This window comes from Plectropomus leopardus, chromosome 16 (genome assembly GCF_026936395.1).
Source record: "Plectropomus leopardus strain MGB_pleo_1.0 chromosome 16, ASM2693639v1, whole genome shotgun sequence".
In the NCBI taxonomy this organism is placed as follows: Eukaryota; Metazoa; Chordata; class Actinopteri; order Perciformes; family Serranidae; genus Plectropomus; species Plectropomus leopardus.
Window position 1 is genome coordinate 14,818,855 of NC_142191.1, and position 24,700 is coordinate 14,843,554.

General features: G+C 40.9%; 1 protein-coding gene across 7 annotated transcripts in view; it reads right to left on the minus strand.

Moving 5' to 3' along the window:
* syne1a (spectrin repeat containing, nuclear envelope 1a) overlaps positions 1 to 24,700 on the minus strand; it is a 197,484-nt gene that overhangs the window by 62,836 nt on the left and 109,948 nt on the right. For all 7 annotated transcript variants that reach the window (XM_088089591.1, XM_088089588.1, XM_088089595.1 and 4 more), the window contains 16 exons: positions 22,904 to 23,184; positions 22,334 to 22,499; positions 22,005 to 22,160; positions 21,500 to 21,652; positions 20,349 to 20,531; positions 19,896 to 20,033; positions 19,180 to 19,365; positions 17,944 to 18,066; positions 17,158 to 17,340; positions 15,138 to 15,281; positions 8,228 to 8,458; positions 6,172 to 6,312; positions 3,839 to 3,952; positions 3,365 to 3,526; positions 2,760 to 2,954; positions 2,496 to 2,669 (listed from right to left, as the gene is read on the minus strand). In XM_088089591.1, coding sequence (XP_087945717.1) covers positions 2,496 to 2,669; positions 2,760 to 2,954; positions 3,365 to 3,526; positions 3,839 to 3,952; positions 6,172 to 6,312; positions 8,228 to 8,458; positions 15,138 to 15,281; positions 17,158 to 17,340; positions 17,944 to 18,066; positions 19,180 to 19,365; positions 19,896 to 20,033; positions 20,349 to 20,531; positions 21,500 to 21,652; positions 22,005 to 22,160; positions 22,334 to 22,499; positions 22,904 to 23,184 — 2,730 coding nt within the window. The remainder of the gene's footprint in view (positions 1 to 2,495; positions 2,670 to 2,759; positions 2,955 to 3,364; positions 3,527 to 3,838; positions 3,953 to 6,171; positions 6,313 to 8,227; positions 8,459 to 15,137; positions 15,282 to 17,157; positions 17,341 to 17,943; positions 18,067 to 19,179; positions 19,366 to 19,895; positions 20,034 to 20,348; positions 20,532 to 21,499; positions 21,653 to 22,004; positions 22,161 to 22,333; positions 22,500 to 22,903; positions 23,185 to 24,700) is intronic.

The window sequence follows — 24,700 nt, forward strand, 5'->3', positions numbered from 1 at the left end:
AAACTTTGCTTTGACTGACTCAGCTCAAAGACAAGTTGGAGTTTATTTGGGGCAAAACAATGCATGGCAGAAAGTTTAGACTCAGCAAAGTATTTGATTAAGCATTGAGCCGTAAGAGGCAACAGAGCTGCTGAAAGTGCAGTGATTTTCTTGCTGTTGTTGAATGTTTAAACAGCTACGGTGTTAAAAAAGCCACAAAAATGGAAGTGCAAAATAACTAAAAACTGTCATAATGCAGAGGGCAGATTCATCTGACACAACTTTTATAAGAGCAAAATTTGCAACCATTATCTAACCAAAGCTTCTTATCTATAAATTAAACTCTTCTTTTCATTCCTCCACTTTAGGTACTTCCCTTTCTCTTTTCACTTCTCCCCACTTCCTCTCTCTAACCTCATATCCTTTCTCAAATCTTGCTTTTTCTATTGAATTTCTACTGTATTGATCTGTGCTTGCAGACAGTTTTTGACCCCTAGAGATGAGGACCCACCAGGGGCTGGACCTTTAGCCCTGAGCTCCACAGGGGACATATGTGAGCTATAATCAGCTTACTGTTTCACAGCTGCTACACACACACGGACACACAAAAGGCTGATTTCTTTTTCCTTAGCAACAGAACTAACATAATTACTGCTGAGAAGCCAATTATGGCTCCTATTCATTGTCTACGGAGCAGCTCCACATTCTATATTAGGCGAAGTCATAAGTTTGAGACTTACTTCTCCTGTTTCTGGCTTTGAGAGTGGGCAGCTCCCGTTCACAAATATTGATAGCACATTCCTAGGCCACGGAAATACAATACTGCATTTATTAATTTATATGGTGTTCCCCTTTAACAACAATTATTTTAGCCTTATAAAGTGTCTTTCCTGAATCAGTCAACATCTTGTATCATCACATCATCAGACAAGAGTCAGACCAAGTGTGTATTTCGCTGGAGCATCAACAAGGTTCATTAATAACCTCGTTATCTCCCAGACAAGCAGGAACCTCTCAAATGCTAATAGTGAACAGTACTGATGCCTCGCAGGTCAACTACATTTCAATGCACAGATTAAAAATTCCTTCTCGGGTGCATGCACATAAAAGCCTCTTTCAGTGACAAAACTAAATACAAATGTAAAGAAAGGTAAGTAAGGCACAGCAATGAAAATCAGTGCCACTGGTTAAGATGGACTTTATGACTGCACTGTTCAAGTTCAACACGATAACTGAAAAATCTTCATAAGGAGACATTATTGTGGATCAGCGACCACTGCTACCATTTACTGGCATGAACGCTTATCACGGATTAAGGCGACGTTACTGTAGAAACAGGACGAGTGGGGAAACAACACTTGGGCTGGTGGAAGAATGTTTGAGAACCGGTGAGGAGTATAATTTGAGCGTCAGACATTAATCTTAAAAATGTGAGAATAGAGGGCTCTTATTCTGTTCTGGGTCGAAATAGTCTTGTTTTCAGAACAGACTGAACAGTTTATACGTGACTAAAATAGTAACAGTAATATAACACCAAGGGAATTAATCCAAGGACAGGTACTATTTCTGGAACAGTGAAGCAGCCAGATACTCTTCTGTAGCCTTTTATAGCTCCCTATTGATAAAACAGTCGCATCCCATCTTTCATACTGTGCCTTGGGCAGTGGTAGGAAAGTTTCCTCGACTGTGTCAGTTGCGGAAAACTTATATTTAAGGACAGCAGCAAGTGGCACAGCATCTACTGTAAAGCAAAATTGCCATCCTTGGCAATCTTAATTAAGTATTTAAAAAATCTTTTAGTGTGCAGTCAACCAGTCAGTCCAGCCTTTGATGGTACCGGAAATGGTGCCAAAATTATATCCAAATGGCAAGCAAATGTAATCTCATTTAACTTTTCAATAATCCTTCAAAGAATAATTTTACTTTGAAAAAAATCATTGCCACATCACCTACTATATGACTGCCTGATACAATGTCTTTTTTCAGAGTTGGAAGTGATCAAATTTTCCATAAAGGGTTTGAAAGACCAATTTCATAGTAACTGGCAGCCCCTGATCAACTTTGTTAAGAGCATGACCTCCCTTTTTCCCAGAATGACTACCTGTGTGAGACGACAAATACAGTTGAGTTATAGCAGATAAATTCTCCATTCCGGCACAACATTTTTCAGTTCTCTCAACAGCTTATTGCGCTGTGCAATGACCCATACTTACAGACTTTCCTCTCTCTCAGTTTGATGTTATATTTTTATTTTTTTATATTTTTATTGTTGTATTTTTGTATATTTCATTTATCACTCATTTCTCTCCTCTGTTTTACGCTAATGCACCTCAATAATTATTCTTATTCTTATTATTAATTTTATTGACATGCAACTGATATGTGTTGTTGGTATCACTGACATCATAATTCCTCGACCTCGGATGAGGGCAGTGAGGAAGGGAGTAACTCACACCACTGTATGGTTTTTTTGACAACTCCCAAAATGCTTATATTCATAGAAATGTGATTCTCACTTGACAATCAATAAGCTGCTCCTCCATGTCCAAGTCCTCGTTTTGGGGCTGAAGGGCAGAGCTCAAAGTGGCACGAGTGCTGAGCAGCCAATGGTCGAGTTCGTCCGCCTCACTGTGGTAACGCTGCAGCGCCTGTTCCTGCCGCTGCTCTTCTAGCTGTTCACTTAGTTTCTCCTGTGGTGGTCAATGCAACAAACAGGTGAGATGATTCTGACATTTTAAAGGAGATTAAAAAGTAAATGTATATCATCTTTGAGCGCTTACCTCCAGCAGCTGCCGTTTCCCAGAAGCCTTCATTCGTATGGTGGCCATCCTCTCTCCCAGCACGGTGAGAGTAGACTGGAGAGCCAGTTGGTCCCCAGCGTCCCCATCGCTGTCACTGTCTGCCAGCTCCTCAGAGAAACATGTCTGTAACTCACCGATCTCATCCTGCAGCATCAGGATCTCATCCATCAGAGCCTGGACGCACAGAGAGAGCAAAGCGTGAAACAAGAGAACAGAAAAGAAGACAGAAAAAAAGATGGCAGCAGTAAAAGACAGTTTGTCCAAATTGCCTGACAGTAGTATTACAAAAAGGAGCTGTTATCGGCCGTCGCTGTGAAGTCGGCATAGCAACGGAGAACAGCGCCATGCAGTTTGTGCAACCATTGCACAGGCTAGTGCAATATTAAACCCCTCAATCATTCTCTGTTTTCTCAGCGCAGGCTTGTCTTTAGTCAGCTTTGTGTTTCTCCAAAGAGATGTCATCTGTCTGCCTATAAATGCTTTGAATGCTATTATCTGTACAGCACTGCTCTCTTTTTCTCCATAATACACAAAAAACACAACTTCCCCAATATGTCCAGACGTCTCTGTCCCCCCTCTCTCACCTGGTGTGCAGCCATCTGGCTCTCAGGGCTCTTGTTAGGCTCCAGACCCTCGTTAAGCGCTCCTTCAATAGCCTCCATTTTAGTGGAAATGGACTGGAGGGACTCCTGATAGTGCTGCTGCCGCTCCAGAGCCTCATAAAGACTCTTTTGCTTCTCGCTGATCTGTGGTCAGAGAGAAGGAATGGAAATAAAAATAAAGTAATGAACAAAAAAGGAAAAAAACTCCTGTGTTTGTGCCATCACTTGTCTTCTGATTTGTGGCAGCAGAGGGGGCTGAAGGTATATATTTTGTTTTTATTGTAGTATCAGGTCAAGTTTTATTGTGGCAATTGTGACAAGTTCATAGTGAACCTGGAGAATTTCTTAGATTAAAATCTGCTTTTACCGGCCAAATCATATCAAACCATATCACAGTGCTGTCTGTTCTTTTTAGGTGAAATGATTTAGTTCATTGTAGTTGATGATGTGACGCACCACGTTCTTGAGTGTCTCCCAGGATCTCTGTAGGTCATCCAGGTTAGCTGCACTGGTCTCCATAGACGGGTCGTACAGCTCCTGCAGGGGCGCTCGGCTTAAGGCCCCTCGACCCTGTGATACAACAACACAGTGAGTGTAGGTCTCACTGGTTTGTGAGAGCGATCTACAATATATAGTTATTAGTGTGCTGGTTCTGATGTTTCCTTGAGTCTTCAAACATACTGTCCATTTGAATTGTCACATTTGAAGGAAATATTCAAAATCTTCCTAACATACAGTACTGACCGTACATGCTACTCAGTAACACATTATGCCCTATGACCCAATATAGACAACTGAATTAACTTCAAACCTTTCCTCTGTATTTTGTTGAAAATACAGAGGAGCTGGTCATCTGTAACTAATCCTGCTCTGCTGCAAATGGCCCTCTTGCATAAATATATTTTTCTTTCTCTATTTATTTAATTTACTTTTTATAATGTTTTATTATAATTATTATTGTTGTTGTTATCATTATTACATTAAATAAAAAGCAAAAAAGAAACAAAAAATACACAGGGCAACACATTTCCCTCTAAGTTTAAACTCAAATACCAACTGAAAAACAATTATGGATTAAGACCAAAATTTGAGAAAAGTAAGCAATACCTATGGCCTTCGATCGGTTTTGTTCTTTGTGGGATAGTTTCACTTAAACAGCATCTGACTGTGGTCTAATAAGGTTAGCTGAGACTCTTTCCCATGGTTCTTTTTTCAGTCACTTTCCAAATGCCTTTGACCTTATCGATTTTAGTCTTCTTTTAACAGTAAGGCTCACATGACACATCACAAGATAAACATACCGTGTTTGCATTTCACAATAATGGCTTAAAAAAACCAACGATGACATGTACTAAGCTGTTGTCTCCCAGAACAACAGAGCACTTCTGTTTCACCGCTGCATCATTATAAGTCATAGATGACACAAAACAGCTGCAGTATGCCAGTGATTCTTTAAGACTCTAAGATTTGTTCAACGAAAGGCTTTATAGTTCAACAAAAAATATTTTAATTGTTAAATCTAAAGAAGCTCATAGATAATATTCTCATTGTTCAAAACTAGTGTTCTTCTGTGTTGTTCTTTCAAATATGTAGGACTACAAAATTCCAAGGCACATACACGAGTGGGTATATTCTATCTTGTCAGCGTACTTGGCTGAAAAAAAGATTGAAATTCTCAGTTTGAACTTATCAGGAGAACGACACCCTCTCATTCTCATCTAAGCCAAAAAGCAGTAGCATACACATTTTTTCTGCAAAAAGTAAATTTGCAAACATAATGCTGATAAACAGGGAAAGCAGGGGCAGCACAGCAACTCTCAAACATCCACTGTGTTGATAGTGGTGATGATGGGGTAACTGTATGGTTGTGGAAATCAGGTGATGGGATGGGACGGGGTGCAGAGGTAACATGTCCATCTCAACAAGTCACTTAGTTTCCCATTCAATGTTCAGTCTTAAAATGTTATATTAATTTTTTATTTTTTTTTAAACTAAGGCAACAGGGTATCATAGTTATAATGCATGCTCACTTGCTGCAATATTTTAACTTAAATGTGCAAGAAAAACATCACCACTACTTGTATCCAGCAATAGTGCAAAAATAATCTAATCACAGTGGCAAATTGTTTTCAGATGTTAAGACTAAATATTAGGGGTCGACGGATTATCCGCCAGGCAAATTTTCGGGGCTGAAATTTGGCATTTTGCTGATTATCTATATCAGCGTTTTATTTCAATGATCAATGAATAAAATACATTAATAATAAAAAAGTGTGCATATTACACTCAACCAACACCAAGGAGGGCAGTCTGCAATACATTGCAAAGAAACTGTCAGCATGGAAAGAACTTTTACTTTATTTATTTATGTCTGAACTTTATTAAAAAAAGTTGCAGGGGACTTGCCGTATAGGTTGTTGAAAGTTTCAGTTTTGATTAAACATTGCTAAAGGCATTTAAACAAAGTTTGAATTTTAAATTTCAACAGAAATATTTTCATTTTTATTGTCAATGCATATCCAAATATCCAAATATGAGTTATTAAGTGCTAATAACTGGTACTGGTATTGGCCCTGAAAAAACAATATTGATCGACCCCTACTAAATATTTGGTTGGTAACTCATAAAGATGGACATTTTCTGCTGCACAGGTTAAAGTGGTGCTTTCTTATGATGTTAGACTGAGAATTTGAGGTGTAAATCGTGAATCGGTTGGTGGTAGTATGGAAGCTGGGCAGATTAGGTGATGCTGGAGGGCACTAAAGTAAACCAGGGTGGGTTTGTAGTACCTGGTTAAGAGGAGCATCAGCGTTAGCCCCTGGGGAGGGGGAGCGGCAGGCAGGGGGAGAGGAGACCTCGCTGTTGGTGCCCTCCTCCCCTGACTCCTCCGTCACAGGGGAGAGGAGTGTGTGGCAGCGGCCGGCTGTCATCTGACCACACATACACACCGCACATCAAACACATCAAAAGAAGCAGGTGAGGAAGAGGGAGGGGGGACCAAACAGAAAACGCCCGGATCAAAGGAGTGAGGAGACAGAAATAAAGAGGGAGAAGAAGAGAGAGCATATAAATTAACAGGGGAGTGCAGGTTAGGCAGATTGCAGTGAGCACATTGCTGATTAATTAGACAGTGAGTAATCGAATGACACCAAGAGGAGACCAGTTAGATCACATTACTGCTGCTGACATCAAACACTGCAACGCTTTTGCCATACCACAACATAAAGAGGCTTCTTTCACTGTAGCAGCTCTGTGCTGGCAAACAGGGAAACACTGGATTCCACTGGCAATGAATGAGCCACTCAGATCTTTTTTTACAGGATACATCAGGGGAAAGGAATGGCCTTTACCAGGAAGTCAAAAATCACACATAAACACACTGCTCACACCGCACATAGATACTTCAGAGTTGCAGTTTTAGAACCACAGTAATTGCCTTTCCATCACTGACACACTTCCCTTGTGACTGGCACCCGCATATTATCCACCACAGACTTTTAAGTTAGAATGCTTTCTTTAGTTTCTCTTCTTAGTACTAGAGAATAATCACTCATACAGTCTGATGCAGAGGCACAATTTATAATGACCTTACAGATTGGAAAACTTCTAAATTAGAAAAAATCCTGATAAATGAAGAGGAGGATCAAGGCCCAAACTTAAACAAAGCATAGCTAAAGCGTTGCATGGCTAACTGAGACTCGACTGATACAGCTGCAGCAGCTGTCTCAGAAGTAGCACAGTTGTCTGTGTGCCTGCATGCTTCAGTGGAGAGGCAGAGCAGAAATGCGAGCCAAGCCCTACTGGGCTGCTTTTTGGCAGTTAATGCAGAACTTGGCCGACTGACTCGGGACCTTGTTATATTCGGAGGACTTTTTTCCCGGGCTTTATGATGCAATACAACGCAACGAAAAAGCATCAGCACACCGGCATGTGTTGGAAACTTAGTGGTTTTACATACAACCTGAGAAGTAATGCCAATACGACAACACTGTGGGAACAATGACACAGAGCTAAACATGTCAAACAATAACAAATCAAGGATATCAGCAGTCCTAGCAACCCATTTATGCCATACACACAAACGCTTCATGCACGCAAACACACACACATGCAGTAATATCCTGTTTCCTGGCCTGCTGAGACCAAACACACCACAAACAGCAGAAACAGAGCAAAGAGGCGAAGAAATCTGAATCAGACTGAAAGACTCAGAGGAAGAAGATGGTAGTTTCATATGTGCGAACATGAGCCGAGGATGACATACTGTAGCAGCAGGCGGACAGAATCAGGAGCAAAGTGAAGTGACACAGCACAATAATGGTGCAGTAGCTGCACGAAAGGAGCCAGAGTAGTAACACCTGAGGTGTAAGGAAGATGAGGAAATGACTCTTGGGTTTTTTCTGTGCAATAAAAATCACAGAACCTGGAGTTCTATTTAAAAGATGCACATGATGCCCTGCAGCTCAATTCAAGATTAAATGTCACCCCAGGGCTCCACATTTTGTTAACTTGGATTTGATTTGTAACTTTGTACACTGTTGCTGGGAAAATAAGAGCACTTTTAGAGTGGAGTTAAACCTGTAATCATAGTCATGTTATCCTTAGACAACCTCTAATTTGGGCTAACTTTAAGCTACATTATTCATGAAATGAACTGTAAACGCCCTCTACAAACAGGACCCCTGGAGTTTCCTGTGTTCCACTTCAGAGGTTTTGATAGAAATGGACTAAATGCTACACATGCAAACACACATATAGACATGGGCCAGAGAAGCATACAGCCATGCAGTATGTGCATGTGTGAGTCTCTGGGTGATTGTGTCCAAAAAAGGCTTTGCCACTCACCATGACGACAGAGGGGTGTGCTGGGAGCTGCTTGTTGGCGGTGGCATTGCTGGTTGCCAAAGAGCTGGGCAGCTCATCATCACTTAGCTCGTCCACGCCGTCCGAGAGGCCCTCCACCTCATTGACGGTCAGCAGCATGGTGGCGTGTTTAGCTTTCACCGTCAGCATCTTGCACTTGGAGTGGAGTGAGGCGATCTGCTCCTGGTAGCCACGGATCTTCTGGGCCAGCTCCTGTCAAAACATCCCCCCACAAACAGACAACCCCACCACCCCAAGGGTCAGGTGAGTGTGGTTCAGTCCACAATGGAAGATCAATAGTTCCTGGTTTAAAAGGATCCTGAAAGACAGGGAGTGATTGAGTTGGTTCAGCTCTGAATGTAGTGCCGGTACGAGAGGGGTAAGTGGAGTGGACGCATTCTCTTCTCTCCCCAGTCTTTCGCTTTTGGCTTCACAGTGTGTAAGCGTAGAAAGAGAATAGCACTGCCTCACTCTCTCTCTCTTTTTTTCTCTGTCTCTCTCTTCTGTATCTCTGAGCCAATCAGAACAGCACAGAGGCGGGTGATTCAGAGCAGCGGTGAAGCCAACAGACAGGATGTTTGGTTGAGAGAGAGAGACCCTCGCAGAAATAGTTCAAAATCCCTCAGACATTCCCTCTCGTACACATACACAAATGGCAAGGAAAAACAGGAAGTGATCTCACCGCCTGCACTCCCCCTTCCTCTGCCTGCAGCTTCCCTCCTCCACCAATCCTCGGGACAGATTCCTCTCAACAAAAGAGAGGCGTAAGGAGAGAGGGAGGACGACAGAGATGGTGTCAAATTACAGCAATGCTATGAGCTGCAGGCCGGGTCCAGCTCCTCCTTCACTCCTCCTCCTCCTCCTCCTCCTCCTACTCCCCCTGTCCCGCAGATGGTCAATGCACCGATAATCAGGTCATGTGACTATCTGGGCCAGTGGAATTGCCGCTATCTGCTCAGCTTAGAGATCAAACTCAGACATAAACATAACGCCATGCCAAGTCAGAGTCAGAGAGACTGCACTAGCAAGAAAATATCTACAAACAGCTGGGCTCATATATTCTCTGTCAAATATTGGAAGTAGATACAATCTGTCAGAACCAGACAGAGAAAGTCCAAATGTAATATAAAATGTGCTGCTCCTGGAGAGACTGTTTCTCTGCAGGACTTTGCCAACCCCCTCCTTCTCAATCTCTCTCTCCGCATGGGAGATCAAATGCACTTACTCAGCAAACTGCAACAAAAAGTACCAGGCTTACCCAACGCAGGTAAAAACTACCTACACTGCATCAAACAGGAATCTACTGTATGCAGATAATATTTACATGCACCATCAGATAAAGGAGGAATGTGCGTGAGTTGGGCTTGTAGAGGCACAATATTCTTGTAGATTGCTGTATGTGGTGGCATGGCTTTGATAAAACAGAGCAGCAGTACATATTCATGGATTTCTGTTAGTTTTAATAAACATAATTTATTTGTCTATTTGCATTTTAAATCAAGACATTATTAAAAGAATAACACAGAAGAAAGACAGCAGAAAAGTGACATAAACTGATGATTTTGATGCCTTTAGTTGCAACACTGGCTCAATGACTGAATGACTACTGCTCAGTCGGTTTTTAGTTTTAAGAATTGCCCACAACTTCTCTAAGATGTACAGTATATTTCCTGCTTCCCCAGCTTCTCTTTTCATGATGTTTTACACTGTTACAAAGTACAGGAAATATGTAATGACTCAACTTCCACTCTCTTGATGTTGACCTCATTAGAAAAGCCATTTTTTAACATCAGCATATTATTGTTTTCAAATTTCAAATTAAGCGCACTATGTGGCAACCAACAACTCAAATGTATTAGGACTGTTATCATGTTTTGAAAGATTATTTGATGTTTTTTGATGTGATACTCATCTATAGTTAAATCTACAAACCTCTTTAGGTCCTTGTTGCTTTGCTATTATTTCATAGGATATTTTGTCACGATAACAAGCTGTGCATTACATGAATAAATACTATTTCAGCAAATATAGACTCATTTTAAAATTAAGTATATGGGCAAATTTGTTTTCTTGATCAGGGGTTGGTTGTCACTGTTCAGTCTAAGTGCCTTAGCTTCCATTCAGGAAAATCTTTATGTTGCAACATAAAATGATATTTTAGACCCTGGGTCTTCAACAGGGGGTACAGGGACCTTCAGGATTTATCGGGGCTGCCAAATTATTGTTTGATAAGTCTATGATAGCTTTTTTTATTCTTTTGAAAAATGATAATATGTCTGAAAATGCACATGAACATGAATCAAACATATTCTGCCTTTTGCAACAACTTACTCTTGTGAAAGTGTTCTTCCTTCACCTCACTGAAAGCAAATACAGGTCAAGACTGCAGCCTGAGGCCAATATGACCCTGTGCCTGACAACCTCCATCCTCCCTGTTTAATATGCAATGGATTTGAATACAATATATGTAGTAGTGGGTCCCTGCTCCGTCTAAGGGCTCCTTGGCCTAAAAAAAACGTTTAAGACCCCTGTTTTAGACATTAGTATGCTTCCAGCTTTGTGGCAACAGTTTTGGGCAGTAGTGGAAACAGCAGCAGATTGTTTACTTTAGTAAATGTAATAACACGATGTTGTAAAAAAAAAAAAAAAAACCTGTTTAAGTTGGACTTTTAACCGAAAATAACAATCGCAACGTAAAGTCTCGTTACGTCATTGCCAGTTTTGTTGTATACTCCCTAAACTTGCAGGTAATACAACTAATAAGAAGCAATAGACAGGAAGAGGATTTCACGTGGGCCAGTATTCAGCTGCAGAGTCAGGACTACATAGTTACCGTGACGTAAGCACAGTAATACAGGGTGGCGCAACAGGAACTCAAAAGGGACAAACTTCAATTTAGGCTGTCGATATATAACATATCCCTCCACCTCTACTTTTGAGGTTCCCTTAACAAAAAAATAAACATTTAACATATGGAAATATTTTGCCGCTGCAGTGTCCTACTGAAAAGTCTCTGTAACAAAGAAACTCTTTTACCTCTTTTAAGTGTCACAGTCCCTATTACCTGATTTTCTTTCTCAACAGTTAACAAACATATTTTGGAATATTGAGCACTTTTAATAGAACTAGAGGACATATCTGAAAAACCCAAACATTGGGTCTGTCTACAGACAATAATGTCAATATATCAGGAGGTCATCTGTGGTCTCCTGGGGTAAACATGACCTGTTTGCATGTCAGTCATATTGTCTCTTGGTGGGGACTGCACAAGTCCTGGTCTTGGAGATGTGATGTCTGATGTCTGCACTGGAGCAGGCACAGGTGTACCAGAAACAATGTCAATTCCTGAAGATGACTCTGGGTGTTCATAAAGTGGTTGAGAATCTTCCTGGCAGATCTCTCGCTCTGGAACAAGGGATGTTTGCTGAGGTGTGTCATCTCGTGAATCACAAGCGTGGAGCGGCTGATTGATGTGTCTTCTCCATATGCCATGATCCCTGGTCTCAACCGTGTAGGACACAGGACCTGTCTTTGCGACTGTTGTTGCATGCATCCACTTCATACCTTTGGTGTAGTTCCTGGCGAGGACACTGTCTCCAGCTGTGAAACTCCTAAACCTTGCTTTTGCTCGTCTCTCCACTTGAGCTCTCTGTTGATGGTGTACATCTTTTGTCTGTTGAGGTCTCAGGAGGTCGAGTCGGGTGCGCAGTTGTCTCTTGAGCCGAGTTGAGGCAGGAAACACCTTGGTGGTGGCATGAGGGGTGTTCGTGTATGACAAGAGAAAATCACTAAGGCACCTATTTAGAGACTGTGCGCTGTGAGAGGATGCTAGAGCCTGCTTCATTGTCTGAACAAATCTTTTAGTGAGCCCACTGGTTGATGGGTGATAAGGCGCAGACCTGATGTGCTGAATACCATTCTCCTCCATGAATGTTTGAACTCTTCAGACACCAGTTCTGGGTCATTATCACTTACAAGCTGTTGCGGCAGACCAAAGAGGCTGAAGATGGATCTTGGCTCTTCGGTAGTTTTGACTGAGGACGTGCTCTTCATGACAGCAACCTCTGGCCATTTGCTATGAGCGTCGACTACCACTAAGAACATGTGGTTCTCTAGCGGTCCTGCAAAGTCTATGTGGATTCTCTGCCATGGTTCTTCCGGCCAGTCCCACCATACTCCTCCAGTCGATTGTAGTGTCGCGTCCAGGTTCCTCAAGTGCGACTCCTCATCTGGACCTGTGATAAGTAACTCATCCAGGTAGCACTGGACCCCTGGAAGCCCACTTAAAATCTGGTCCATCGCTCTTTGGAACAGTGCCGGAGCATAGGTAATCCCAAAAGGGAGCCTCTGATAACTGAAAAGACCCTTGTTTGTCACTATGGTCTGCAGTTCCTGTAACTCTGAGTAGACGTGCATTTGGAGGTATGCCTGACATAAGTCTGTTTTACTAAACTTCCGTCCTTCAGCCAAGCCTGAGAAAAGGTTGTCAATGAGAGGCAATGGATACCATTCAGGTGGCAAGACTGGGTTCACAGTGATTTTGAAATCACCACAGTTCCTGGGAGCTTCATCCTTTTTCATGACTGGAACTGTGGGTGCAGCTCAGTCACTTGTGCTCACAGGTTCAAGAACCCCATTTTTCACTAGCCTGTCTAACTCTGCCTCGACTTTGGGTTTGATGGCATATGGGATAGCTCTCGCTTCAAGACACTTCGGGGTACTTCCAGGTTTGACTGTCACCTTAACAGTAATGTCCTCCATGCTGCCAAGTTCACCGTCAAAAACTTTGGAATGTTTCTTTAAGATCTCCTGGAGGGCTTATGTTCCCATCTTCAGAGAGGAGGCTCACCAATGTAGGTCTTTAACCTCATTTTGGTCTCTTTCAAAGACAGGCGATGCAGCTTCTCCTTATAAACAGCTTCTGATACCATAGATACACATGTACCAGTGTACACTACCCATCATCACTTTCTTGGGCTGACAAAACATCATCAGAGTCAGAACCACTTGTGTCATCCTGTTCATGTTCCATTTGTTCTTATTCACATTTTTCTTGGTTCTGTGGAACCCATTTTTCTTCTTCTCAGTATGTGTCTTTGTCTGGGTCCTTTTATTTTTGCACGTTCAATATGGCCTTTCATGCCACAGTTCCTGCAGTCTACATCCTTGCACCAGCACTCTGATGCCTGGTGCCCTGCTTTCCCACAGCGGTAACATGACTTGCCTGCTGCAGACTTTTTCTTGGGCTCAGGGTCCATCTTATGCACTTGGGTTGACACAGTTAGCTGCTGGGTTTCACGTGCAGCCATCTCCATGGATGTACTTATCTCTGTCTTTTTCCTATGGCTTTTTACAGTCTCAGATTAGCCTCAGTCAGTAGTCGTTCTTTGTATAGCTCACTGCAGAGACCACACATCAGTCCAGCCATTTCTCATCAATATTTATCATTTTTCCTCCCTTATTCCTGCAATTAGTCTTATCCTTGTACTTATTTTCACTGCGAGTCACTTTTCTTTCTTTTATATTTATTTTTTCTTCCTTTCTTTATTTTCCTCTTCCTCTTTATCCTTCTCGGATTACTCCAGGTGCACATCCACCGCAGAGATCTCTCGTCCAGCGTCGTCTCACACGCCAGCAGGAGCTCGCTTATACTGCAGCTCAGTTGGCCACATCCTCGCGTCGTACACACGCGAGAAAAAAACTCCTTAAAGTCGGACTTTTAACCGAAAATAACAAAAGCAACGTGAAGTCTCGTTACGTCGTCGTCAGTTTTGATGTATACTCCCTAAACTTGCAGGTAATACAACTAATAATAATGAGCAATAGACAGGAAGAGGTTTTCACGTGGGCCTGATTTCAGCGTCAGTCAGGACTGCGAAGTTATGGTGACGTGATCACAACAACGCAATATGACAACAGGAACTACTTCTTCCTCTTTTAGATTTCCGGCAGTCTTGATGCCATGTGGCATGTTGCTGCCACTCACAGGCCGGTCTTGGTATCACTTTTAAATCTCTTTCCTTTTTTTTAGTAATCCTGTGGAAGATATAACGTCCAGGACTGCTTTCACAATCTGTAACTGGTTCTCGGAGGGATTTAATAAATTACCTGATGTTACTCTCTGGATTTTTTTTTTACCATCAGGAAAAAACTTCAACTAGTCAATATGTAACACGAGACTGTGTAAATATCCCCTTTACAAGCAAATTTCCTGCATTCAAAGTCTTACTTAGATAAAAGTATGTAAGTATAATCAGCAAAATGTAGTTAAGGTATGAAAAGTATTCATTCTCAAATGGTTCCTGTCAGTGTTTTACTATTATATCTGATGATTTTGGATCGATATTACTGCTGCAGTAATGTGTTTTTTGCAAGTTACTGCTGAATATTTCTAAGGTTGTGCCCATTTTAACTCCTTTATATAATGCTGAGTAGTTTAATCTACAGTTATTTTTCATATACTATAAGATTGTCAAATGTTTGTGGCGTTGCTGATCTGGAGAACCACACACCTCTAAAAAGCTAACTTTTCATGGTGTCAGAAAAACAGCCCTGTTTTCAGCTTTGTGACGATGCATTTTTGCCGCAGATCCGAGAGGGTTTTTAAAGAAACCCCATCCAACACCTTTGGATGAAATGCAACACAAACTGTGAGCAAGGCCTTATTGCCAAATACCAGTGCCCTAGTTCACTAATACTATTCATGGCTAAATGCTTGAGAATCCCTGAAGCCAGGTTACAAAATCTTATTGAGAAAAAAAAGCCTTTGCAAAAGAGCAGAAACATAATGGCCATAGATTTGATATGATATGTAAAAACATCACATATGGGTGTAAGGCTCAAGTTATATGTAAATAAATATATGAGAGACAAAGTGTGTGTCTGCCCTGACCTCATGGTGGTGTATTTGAGCCTGAAGTTCCTGTATGTTGTTGGTGGAGACGGGCCGGTCCTGAATGATGCGGTGAGCCTCTTCTATTAATCTCTGGAGGTTCTTCACTTCCTGTTCGTACTGCTCATACTGCACCACGGCTTCCTGGGAAAAAGGATAACATACAACAAAGTTGCATCTTTTGTAAACAATCATAAAATGTGATACATATTATTTATCTCTAAAGGGAGATGATCCCTTACAGGCAGGTCGCGGATGAGTATCACCTACAGAGTGGAGACATTTCGTCAACTTTCTGTGTCACACATACTAAAATTATAACAGGGTATCTACAGCTAAGAAGCCTTAACCTTTTCAAGCTTTTTTTTTCCACACAAAATTCAAGACTGATTGTTGGACAGATCATCTTTTTCTTATTCAAACATTGCAAGTAAGTAAGTTGCCCTCTTGGCCAAGACAAAGACATTTTTGAAAAAATACATCCCTATATATATATATATATATATACACACACACACATATATAAATGGTAAAAATGGTATTTTGATAATTATATTGACTCTACACCACTTTTTACTGCAGTTTAAAGCCTCTCTGTCACAGAGATGAGGACATACAAAGATGTATGTTTTACTCAAAATGTCCCTTCTTCTCTTTCAAAATTAAAGTCCTCTGACAACATCTCCGTTGACAGAATTTTATCAGTTGTTAACACAAGGCATTTTATTTTGAAATATTTGCAGGATTGTGCTGTTGACAATGAGGAGCTTGTATGACTTCATAAATGAGTGGAATTTATGCTAAAAATGTGAAGTAAATTTTTTGAAATACTTTTACAGCCAAATGATGTAGGCAATTAATTTCAATTAATTAATCACAGAGCATGTAATTAATTAGATCAATTTTTAATCACCTGAAAGCCCTAATATATATAGAACGGTATATAACAATATAAGAATAACTGTAGGTGGTATACAGTATATGTGGTCTTGTGCAGAAGTTGTATGTAGGAATATGGTTATTAAAGAGAGTAACATTAATTTACATTTTTCCAACAGGCATGTGCAAGTAAAAGTAAAAAGACAGTTTTAGGGTCAGTGGAAGGTCTAAGATCTGTAATATCAGAAACATGGATGCAGAAGAGTGTAACTAATTTCGTCAAAAAGATATGAAGTCGAATAACTGAAATACGTTAATATCTTTGTGGCAATTAAGACCTTGGACATTCAAATTTTCCACTATTTAATGACTATTAAGGCCAAATATTCTCAAAAGTGAATTTAAGATTTTTTCAATATGAAAAATCCGAAAACATGTCATCTGAGATATTTCGGCAACTAGAAATGGTAACTCCCCCTTCTGCTCATTCTGGGCTTCAAAAGTCTGTGTAAGCCACATTTCTATGATTTCATTCATAATATAGTAGTTACTGTGTTTAAGATCTGAATATTCAAAAAGACAGTTAATCTCAAATATGATCCTAAGCCAGATCAGATGGATTTATTGTTTCAAATTTGGGTGTGTTTGGTTGAAATGGCACAGGTGCTTTAGGTATTTGTCCCTCAGAGAATCTCAGAAGGTCACTTGTTTTTTCCTCTAAAGGCTAATCTTCACTACAATGAGCTTAAAAGCAAAATCAGTCCAGAACCAAAGGATTGGAGGATAATACTGGTCTGATGGGGGCTCAACAAAAACACAGACACTCCCTAGACGGCCTGCTGAGACACTGCAGCAGAATTCAGAGCAGACAGTGACAAGTCAATGTATAACTATTTAACAACAAATGAGCAACTATACACCTCAACTGCTTAGAGGCATGGCCATTTTCAGTTTTACAGTGACAGAAAATATATTAATTTTAAGGAAAAAAAAACAAAATGTCACACAAACAAACACCTTTCCAGGGTTAAGAACTTTATCACATTAATTGGTAATGAAATGCATTCACAGGATAAATGCTCTCAGTTGTAAATTGTGACCACTGAGGAACAACATTTGCACTCTAAGGACTGCACAATACCTGCAGGATGTTGCACTGTTGGATGGTGGTATGCTGCAGTTGGCTGGCCTCCTGCTGGAGAGTCTGAGCTGTGCGGCAGATAGGCAGGTTGGCCACTACCTCCTCCGGTAGCCGGAGGGCGCTCTGACACTGCTGTACTGCCGCCACCTGCTGCTTAAAGCCCTCCATTTCCACCAGCAGACGCTTATGAAGGAATGAAAGGATAATAAGGTGGAATTGTTGGGTGTATTAAAGGAATACTGTGTTCTGAGTAGCTACCTTTAAGGTTGTCTGCAAGTAGACATATGCAGATTATTTGGGTATGTCACATTGCTACTGTAGGCATGCAGTATGTGTGTGTGCAATATTATCTGTATGTTCAAAGGGAAAGTTCATCCCAGAATTAAATAAATAACAAAAAACATATTTTTCCTATTATCTGTAGTGACATTTATACATCTAATTGTCCTAGTGTGAGTTACCAAGTATTGGAGATATCAGCTATAAAGATTTTGGCCTTCTCTCCGATATAATGGAATAGATCACTCAAAATAATCCACAGACCTTGTTGTGAGCAGTTTCACATTTGAGCATATTTTTTTCCTACCAAACTACAACAAACAATCTTATCACTACACAGAGGAAACCTTGTTATTTTATCTAGAGTTTTTCAAATGCACTTTGTGCACCAAAAGCTGAGTGCCATCTAGTTCCATTATATTAGAGAGAAAGCAGACTCTATAGAGAGAAGGCAGACTTTTCAACTGCAGATGTCTCCAACACTCGGCATTTTAAATGTGTGTTCACCTGTCTCTGTGTGAGCTGCTCTCTGAGGCTGAGCCTGTTGAGGTCTGGGGAGGCGAGTGTGATCTGGATCTGGTCTACAGCAGCATGAAGGATCTTCACCTCTGCCTCCAAACGCATCATGTCCTGAAGAGAGAAACAGATGAATAAAATATATCAAAATTAGGCAGAGTAGAAGCACTGTTAATATCATATCCATATAATATATATATTACAGAGTATCTGCAGGTATCAGACACTTAGAAGAATGTTTTTGAAGACCTTATCAAGATGATTATTAACCAAATTTAAGACTGACTTTTGGACAAATTATGTTTTTCTCACTCAACCGCTGCAGATTAGTATTAAGGTAGTAGTATATATGTAGTCACATGCAGAAGTAGGTTTTATGTAGGCTTATAATGTGAGTTAGCTTAATGTACATTTTACAAACAGGTAAGTGAAAGTATAAACTAAAACGCAAGTTCGACAGCTAACATTTGTAACATTGCAAACATGGACTTTCACAAACTTGAGATGAAAATTGTTTTGGCAAAAAGTAACTAAAAGATGGATGAGTGAAATAAAAAAAATATTAAGACCTCACAAGTTCAAATTTCAGACTATTTCATGTTTTTCAAGGCCTACTATTTTTAAAATTGAATTTAGGACATTTTAAGGACCTGCAGAAATCCTGTTCAATACAGGAGGAAAAAACGGAATTTCAAAAACTAATATTGCTGATGTGGACACCAGTCCCAGAAAGTATTTGCTCATTAAAAAGGTTGGAAAGTTAACCTCGTTAAAAGAAGACTCGTCACCAAGATGTATTTCATGTTAAAGTCAATTAAATAACCAGTCACTACAAATAAGGATTGTGCTATGTCTACACTAGACCTAAAAAAAAACAAATTCACAGGAGGAATTGTAAACACATTTCCAAACACAAAATGTTATTAGCAACAATCAGCAACAGACTGTCATCTGGGTACCAGCTGTATGGCAATTAGATTAGTGTAACAGATTACTGCTGCAAAAGCTAAAAGCTGATGAATGACCATAGGGGGGCACTGTTGGGTTGTAGCTCTGGTGAATTTGACTCCCTCCAAAAGGATGTGCACCAAAATATTATTGTGGATAAAAGAAATTAAATCATTGTAATGAAGATGATTTAATCAGAGTGCCCTAAAACAATTTAGAGGTGAGATATTATTGATGTCTTATTCCTGTAATGATTGCCTGTGAGTAAATGTTGTTTACCTTTGCTGCATCCTGCAGACTCTGGAGGCGAGTCTTGGCAGTTTGCTGCAGCTCCTCTGTGCGTCTGCTGAGGTGTTTCACCTGCTGGATCCACCCCTCCGTCTGCAACACCTCCCCCAGCTGCCCCTCCCTCTCCCCCATGGCCTCCAAGTCACCATGGAGACCCCGACACTCCCGCAGCAAGGCCTGTCGCCATAGGAACATAAATTACAAGTCAAAGAGAGGAGCCTTTCCTATTGTGCAATTATACTAATTAAAACTGTCCAACACACTGTACACTACATGACAAGTCACTGGAAATCAAGCAAGTGTGGGAAGCTAATTAGCTGTTAATATATGTTGTGTCTTCAGATTTAGTAATGCAGGAAATATTGGTATTTATATTGTGGAAAATAAATATATATATCACAAAAAAAAAAACGATTATTTGGCAAATGGACTTGCACTTGTACTCACACACACAGTCATACACTGGTGGCCAGGACTATCATACGAAGTGTCAGTTGCTAGACTGTTTTAAACATTCTCACATACTGCAATTTGGGGTTTAGTGTCTTGCCCAAGTATACTTCAACATGCAGACTTGAGGATCGCACCACCGCTCTACCTCCTGAGACACAGCTGCCTCGATCTGACTTCTGGGATTTCAGAAGCCAATTTTTTCAGACATCTTAGAGCCATTCTTGCCCCCTGCTGTGTGACTCATTAAGACTCACCTGGTGTGCTCGAATTTGCTCCTGCAGCTGGGACGCAGAGCCCCAGACAATACTGCCAATGACCAGAGCTTCTGCCTTTTCTGTCCAGCCCAAAATGAATGCCTTCATACCTCGATATTCCTCCACCTGTCTCTCTGCCTGTTAACAAGAGAAAGAGAAAGATCAGAAGAATTATTGCAAAGGACATTAATAATATACAATGTGTTAAATAAAAGATTTGTCAGAGGTTTCACACACTCTCATGGGCAAAATTTCAAAACTTTTCCATGACTTTTCAAGGACCTATAATGTTTTCCTTTTCTGTGATGGTGAAATTTCATAACTTTTCCAGGTTTTCCATGACTGTGGGGACCCTAATTTGTTGTTCATTTATGCAAGCGGCATTAGGAACTTGTCTTTGTCTTTGTCTTTAATGAGGTCTACATGACACACTGAACTGACCAGACATCTCACCTTCTTCAGTCTGTTGGCTCTGTCCTGCACCTGCTGGGTGGTGTGTCGCTGCACCTCCGTCAGTTTGGCCACAGCATCGCCCAGCTGTTTACACAGCAGAGGGTTTTGCTCCCCAAACTCCTGCACCGCTGATCCTAACTCTGCAAGAGAGCGACCACAGCAGTCACTCTCCTCACAAAGAGCCTGTTTGAGAGAGTGGGAAGATGAGGCAAAAAGGAAGGAGAAAATAGAAGAAGTAAAGTAGAGAAAGACAAAATGAAACTGTTATTTTTAAAGTATATATTATTATTCAAGATATTAATCTAAAAAACCCCACAGGAAATCATCTCCTTAAAATTCATCAAAAGTGCTCATTATTCACAAACTTCCCACAGTAATTGCTGTCATTATTTGTATATTTTATCAGTCTTCTTGTACTGATATTGTTATGCATTGAATATAATATGAAATGTCCAAAAAAATGTCTCTTATCAGGGGTTATCATTTCCTAAATGATTAAAAATGGGTCAATTAAAACAAAAGGTTGGGAACCATAGTTCGAGGATATTTGCTATTTGTTTTCTTGCCAAGAGCTCGATAAGAACAATGATACCACTCTGATGCTTGTATGATAAATAAGAAGCTCCAGACAGCAGCAGGTGAGCTTAGCATAAATACTGGCAACAGGTAAACATTCAGACTGGCTCTGTCCAAAGGTAACACAATCCAACCAGCAGCACATCTCACTAATTTACCATATTTTATCTTGTTTGTTACATTTGTGTAAACACCAAGATGTAAAGATGACCAGTAGTGGTTTTACAAGAGAGGAGTAATTAGTTAGTGAGCCTCAGAGGTTTTGGCAAGCAGAATAGTTCAAAAAATGACAAACTACTCCTTTAACTTCACACACTCTGGGCATGTGAATCTACAGATGGGCCGAGCAGTGAGAGAAGAAAAAAAGTTGGGGCAACAAGAAGGAGAACAGGAGGGAAGGGGCTCAGCCTCCCATCTGGGATCCTCCTTTCAGAAGCAGGTCACTGCTGAAGGCAGAATTCAGTTCATGCCATTCCAACTCTCGCACACTCATTAACCTCAACATCTGCAAAATGAATAGCCAATTTAACAGGGGTTAATTGCTTGTTAATTAGTCAATCTGTCTGGTTTATTACTTTGGTCTCTTCTTTGGCCTCCTCCAGGTCGGCACCCTTGTCTTCCAATTTCAGAGCGATGGTCTTCAGCTTTGCCTCTATGTCCTGGAGTCGGAAGCTGAAGTCCTCTTTCACATCTCTGGTCTGCTGCACCTCCCTTTCTCTCGCCTGGACCTAAAGCAGATAGCAGAAATACATACGTCACTGTATTGTCAAAACATTAGCTTTTTAACAATGCTAAGAGCGGTTATGGATGTTTCAGCATGCACTCTATGGACACTGAGAGCCCTGCAGCAGAAATGTAGTCATACAGTTAAACACACAGGAGAACTCATACAAGTGAGTGCCAGCTTAACACTGGTACATACTGTCATACAGTCACTGCTTAAATTCTTGGTTCTGTAAACAGATAAATACATCATGTTCTGACCACAATGAACTTACTAAACACCATTTTGACAGCACCAATTAGTTACTGAAACTTCTGCATTTAATAAAATGTTAAACTATAGCCCAGAGAGGTCACCTGGTCTTCAGCGGAGCCCAGAGCCAGAGCGACCTCAGCCAGCTGCATGCTGAGCTCAGAGGGCAGACCGGCCTGAAGGTCCTGGTACTTGGACTGTTGCAGCTCTGTCATGCGCTCTACACTCTGACGCCTGCTGATGACCTCACCATGTGCAGTCTGCAACACAAATAACATCACATAATCACATGATGGACTGCAAATCACATTTTTCTCTGTTATGACATGATAGTGTATTTATCTCTAAACAAGCCAGAGAAGTAAGAGTTCGGTACCTAGTTCACAGGGCGTGTTGTGTTATGGGCTATATATAGCTGTGTATAGTGGCCTACCTCTAGCTCCTGCAGCAGTGAATCCAGGTCTGCAGTGGGACTCAGCAGTAAGCCACGTGTATCTTGGATCCAGCCTTTTACCAAGCCCAACTCCTTCTCAACCTCCTCTCTCTCCCTCAACTCCTGTTGTACCTGAGCCCTGCTGCCTCGGACCCGCAACATGAGGCTACACAAGAAAAAAAAATCATGCCAAAATGTTTTAATCTAAACAGGACATTAATTTCATTTTTATTTATTGGTCCCTGCTGTAACAAAATGATAAGTAACTTGCATGAAAATAAATAAATCACATAGAAAACCATTTTTCTTGCTTCACAAAAGACTTTTTTAAAAAGTAAATAATGTCTGAAGCATTGATTTTTAGAATTAAAAAAATTCAAAGATTATAGTTTAAAAAAAGTGAACACAAAAGCATGTGAAGTCCTACGAAAGTTTTTTTTTGTCTGATGGTCTTTAAAACAACTTGAATATCCACTCACTGAAATACATGTTCTATGATAAAATTTCTTGCTCTGTATTTCTCCAATTTTTGTTACGCATGACTCAATCCTGTATTTCTGGCTCACTCACCTGTCATATTGCTCCTGCATGCTTCTGATCTCTTGTAGGCAAGGTGTCTCCTCATGTCCATTCTCTGTCTTTTGCTCTGTCACCTCCTCCTCCTCTCCTCTGAGGCTGCGAGTGTGTTGCCCCAGCAGGGCCAGGATGGACTGCTCCCTCTCCACCTCCAGGCTGAAGGAGTCATGGTACTCCAGGAGGCTCTGGAGTGCCGCCCTGGTGGCAGCCTTCTCAACTGTGCTGTCCGGGACACGACTGTGGAGGTCTTGGGACACAGAGCGCACCTTCTCCATCTGCGGGAAGTTGATACGCAAAGACTCGTGTTCAGTTGATGCAGCAGATTCAGATGTTTTATTTACTGATAGCTGTTGACAAGCTAGTAAACATGGATGAAAACAATGCTGAATTTAAAACGGACCTACTGTGCTTTTTCTTATTTTCTGTTGTATTTATAATGTTACAATTTGAGATGTTCACATTAAACAAAGCCGAAATTCAAAATAATGAGGTAAACCTATGTAAAAGTGGGACCCCACCTATGACACTATTTCATTTCACAAATAATTTTTCAGTTATATCTACAGTATACTGTATTCACTGTGACAGTCAAAGGCAGAAACAGGAGTCTAGAGACTCAAGTGCAGAGGATGACATCATGTCCAGCTGAACAAAGGGGCCATAGAAAAACAGTGGACAACAGGATATATGCCACATATGAGGAAGTGATCGCCATTCCTTACAGTTTGACCTAATTTCCCCTTTAGGAGCAGTGCATTGTGGGAATTTTTGACAGCGTTTACACTTGAAAGAGGTGGAAAGGCGGGAAAACGCAACATGACACAGCGTTTTGGCAAGAGGAAACAACTGGCCTGAAGCCTGGAGTTACATCACAGCACACCAACTGGTATTCAGTAGTTGCTGCATTTGACCTAAATCTGTAGAAGAGAAACAATTTTCTGAGCTTGTGTGTTTGTCCACTGTAAGTGTCATGTGAGTACAAACAGCCTCTGTGGCCTGTAGGCACACTGATGGTTAAGTTTACACTGAACATGTGCATTACTGAAGCACGCTCACCACACAGTAAGTACTATAGCATGCACACTCACACATGGAGATATGCACAATAACACCAACAAATGTACAGTAGTTTCTCTTACCTAGAGGATGCGTTGACCAAACATTTTCTCTCACTGACAGATTTTTTTTGAACAATAAGAGAACATCTGAAGGCCATCCATCATTTTGACAAATTAGAACATGAAGGGCTACCTACCGTAATGTTAATGACTTCACACCCCTGTCCAGTTGGTGTTGTGTGCATATTAATTAGCTATCGTCTATTCTTGTCTTTGATCTCACATGCATGACTTCCTCATCTAGCTGGCTTTTGCCACCACATTGGCAGGTAGGTTATATCACTCTGTACCATTTCAAAATGTCTCCCCTGTCTCTGCAGTGAAAAAAAAAAATCATTCATCTGTTTTATGTGGTGTTGACATGTAAAGTGACCACACAGTCAGAATCTCTGTTCATCTTTTCTCTCCATGCTCTTATAAATACAAAATCTAGAAACTTCTACTGTATATTAGTTTTTGAAAAATAAAATGAATGACTGAAAATTCCAGTGGCAGCAGATCACCCCCACAATCATCCAGCTTCACTGGATTTTGGTCAAATTTCACATCCACTACAAAATCCTCCTCATACAAATCCCTCCATGGTCTTGCCCCCCAGTACCTGTCTGACCTCCTCCACCCCTATACCCCTTCACAGAACCTAAGGTCCTCCGACATGGATCTGCACGTCAAT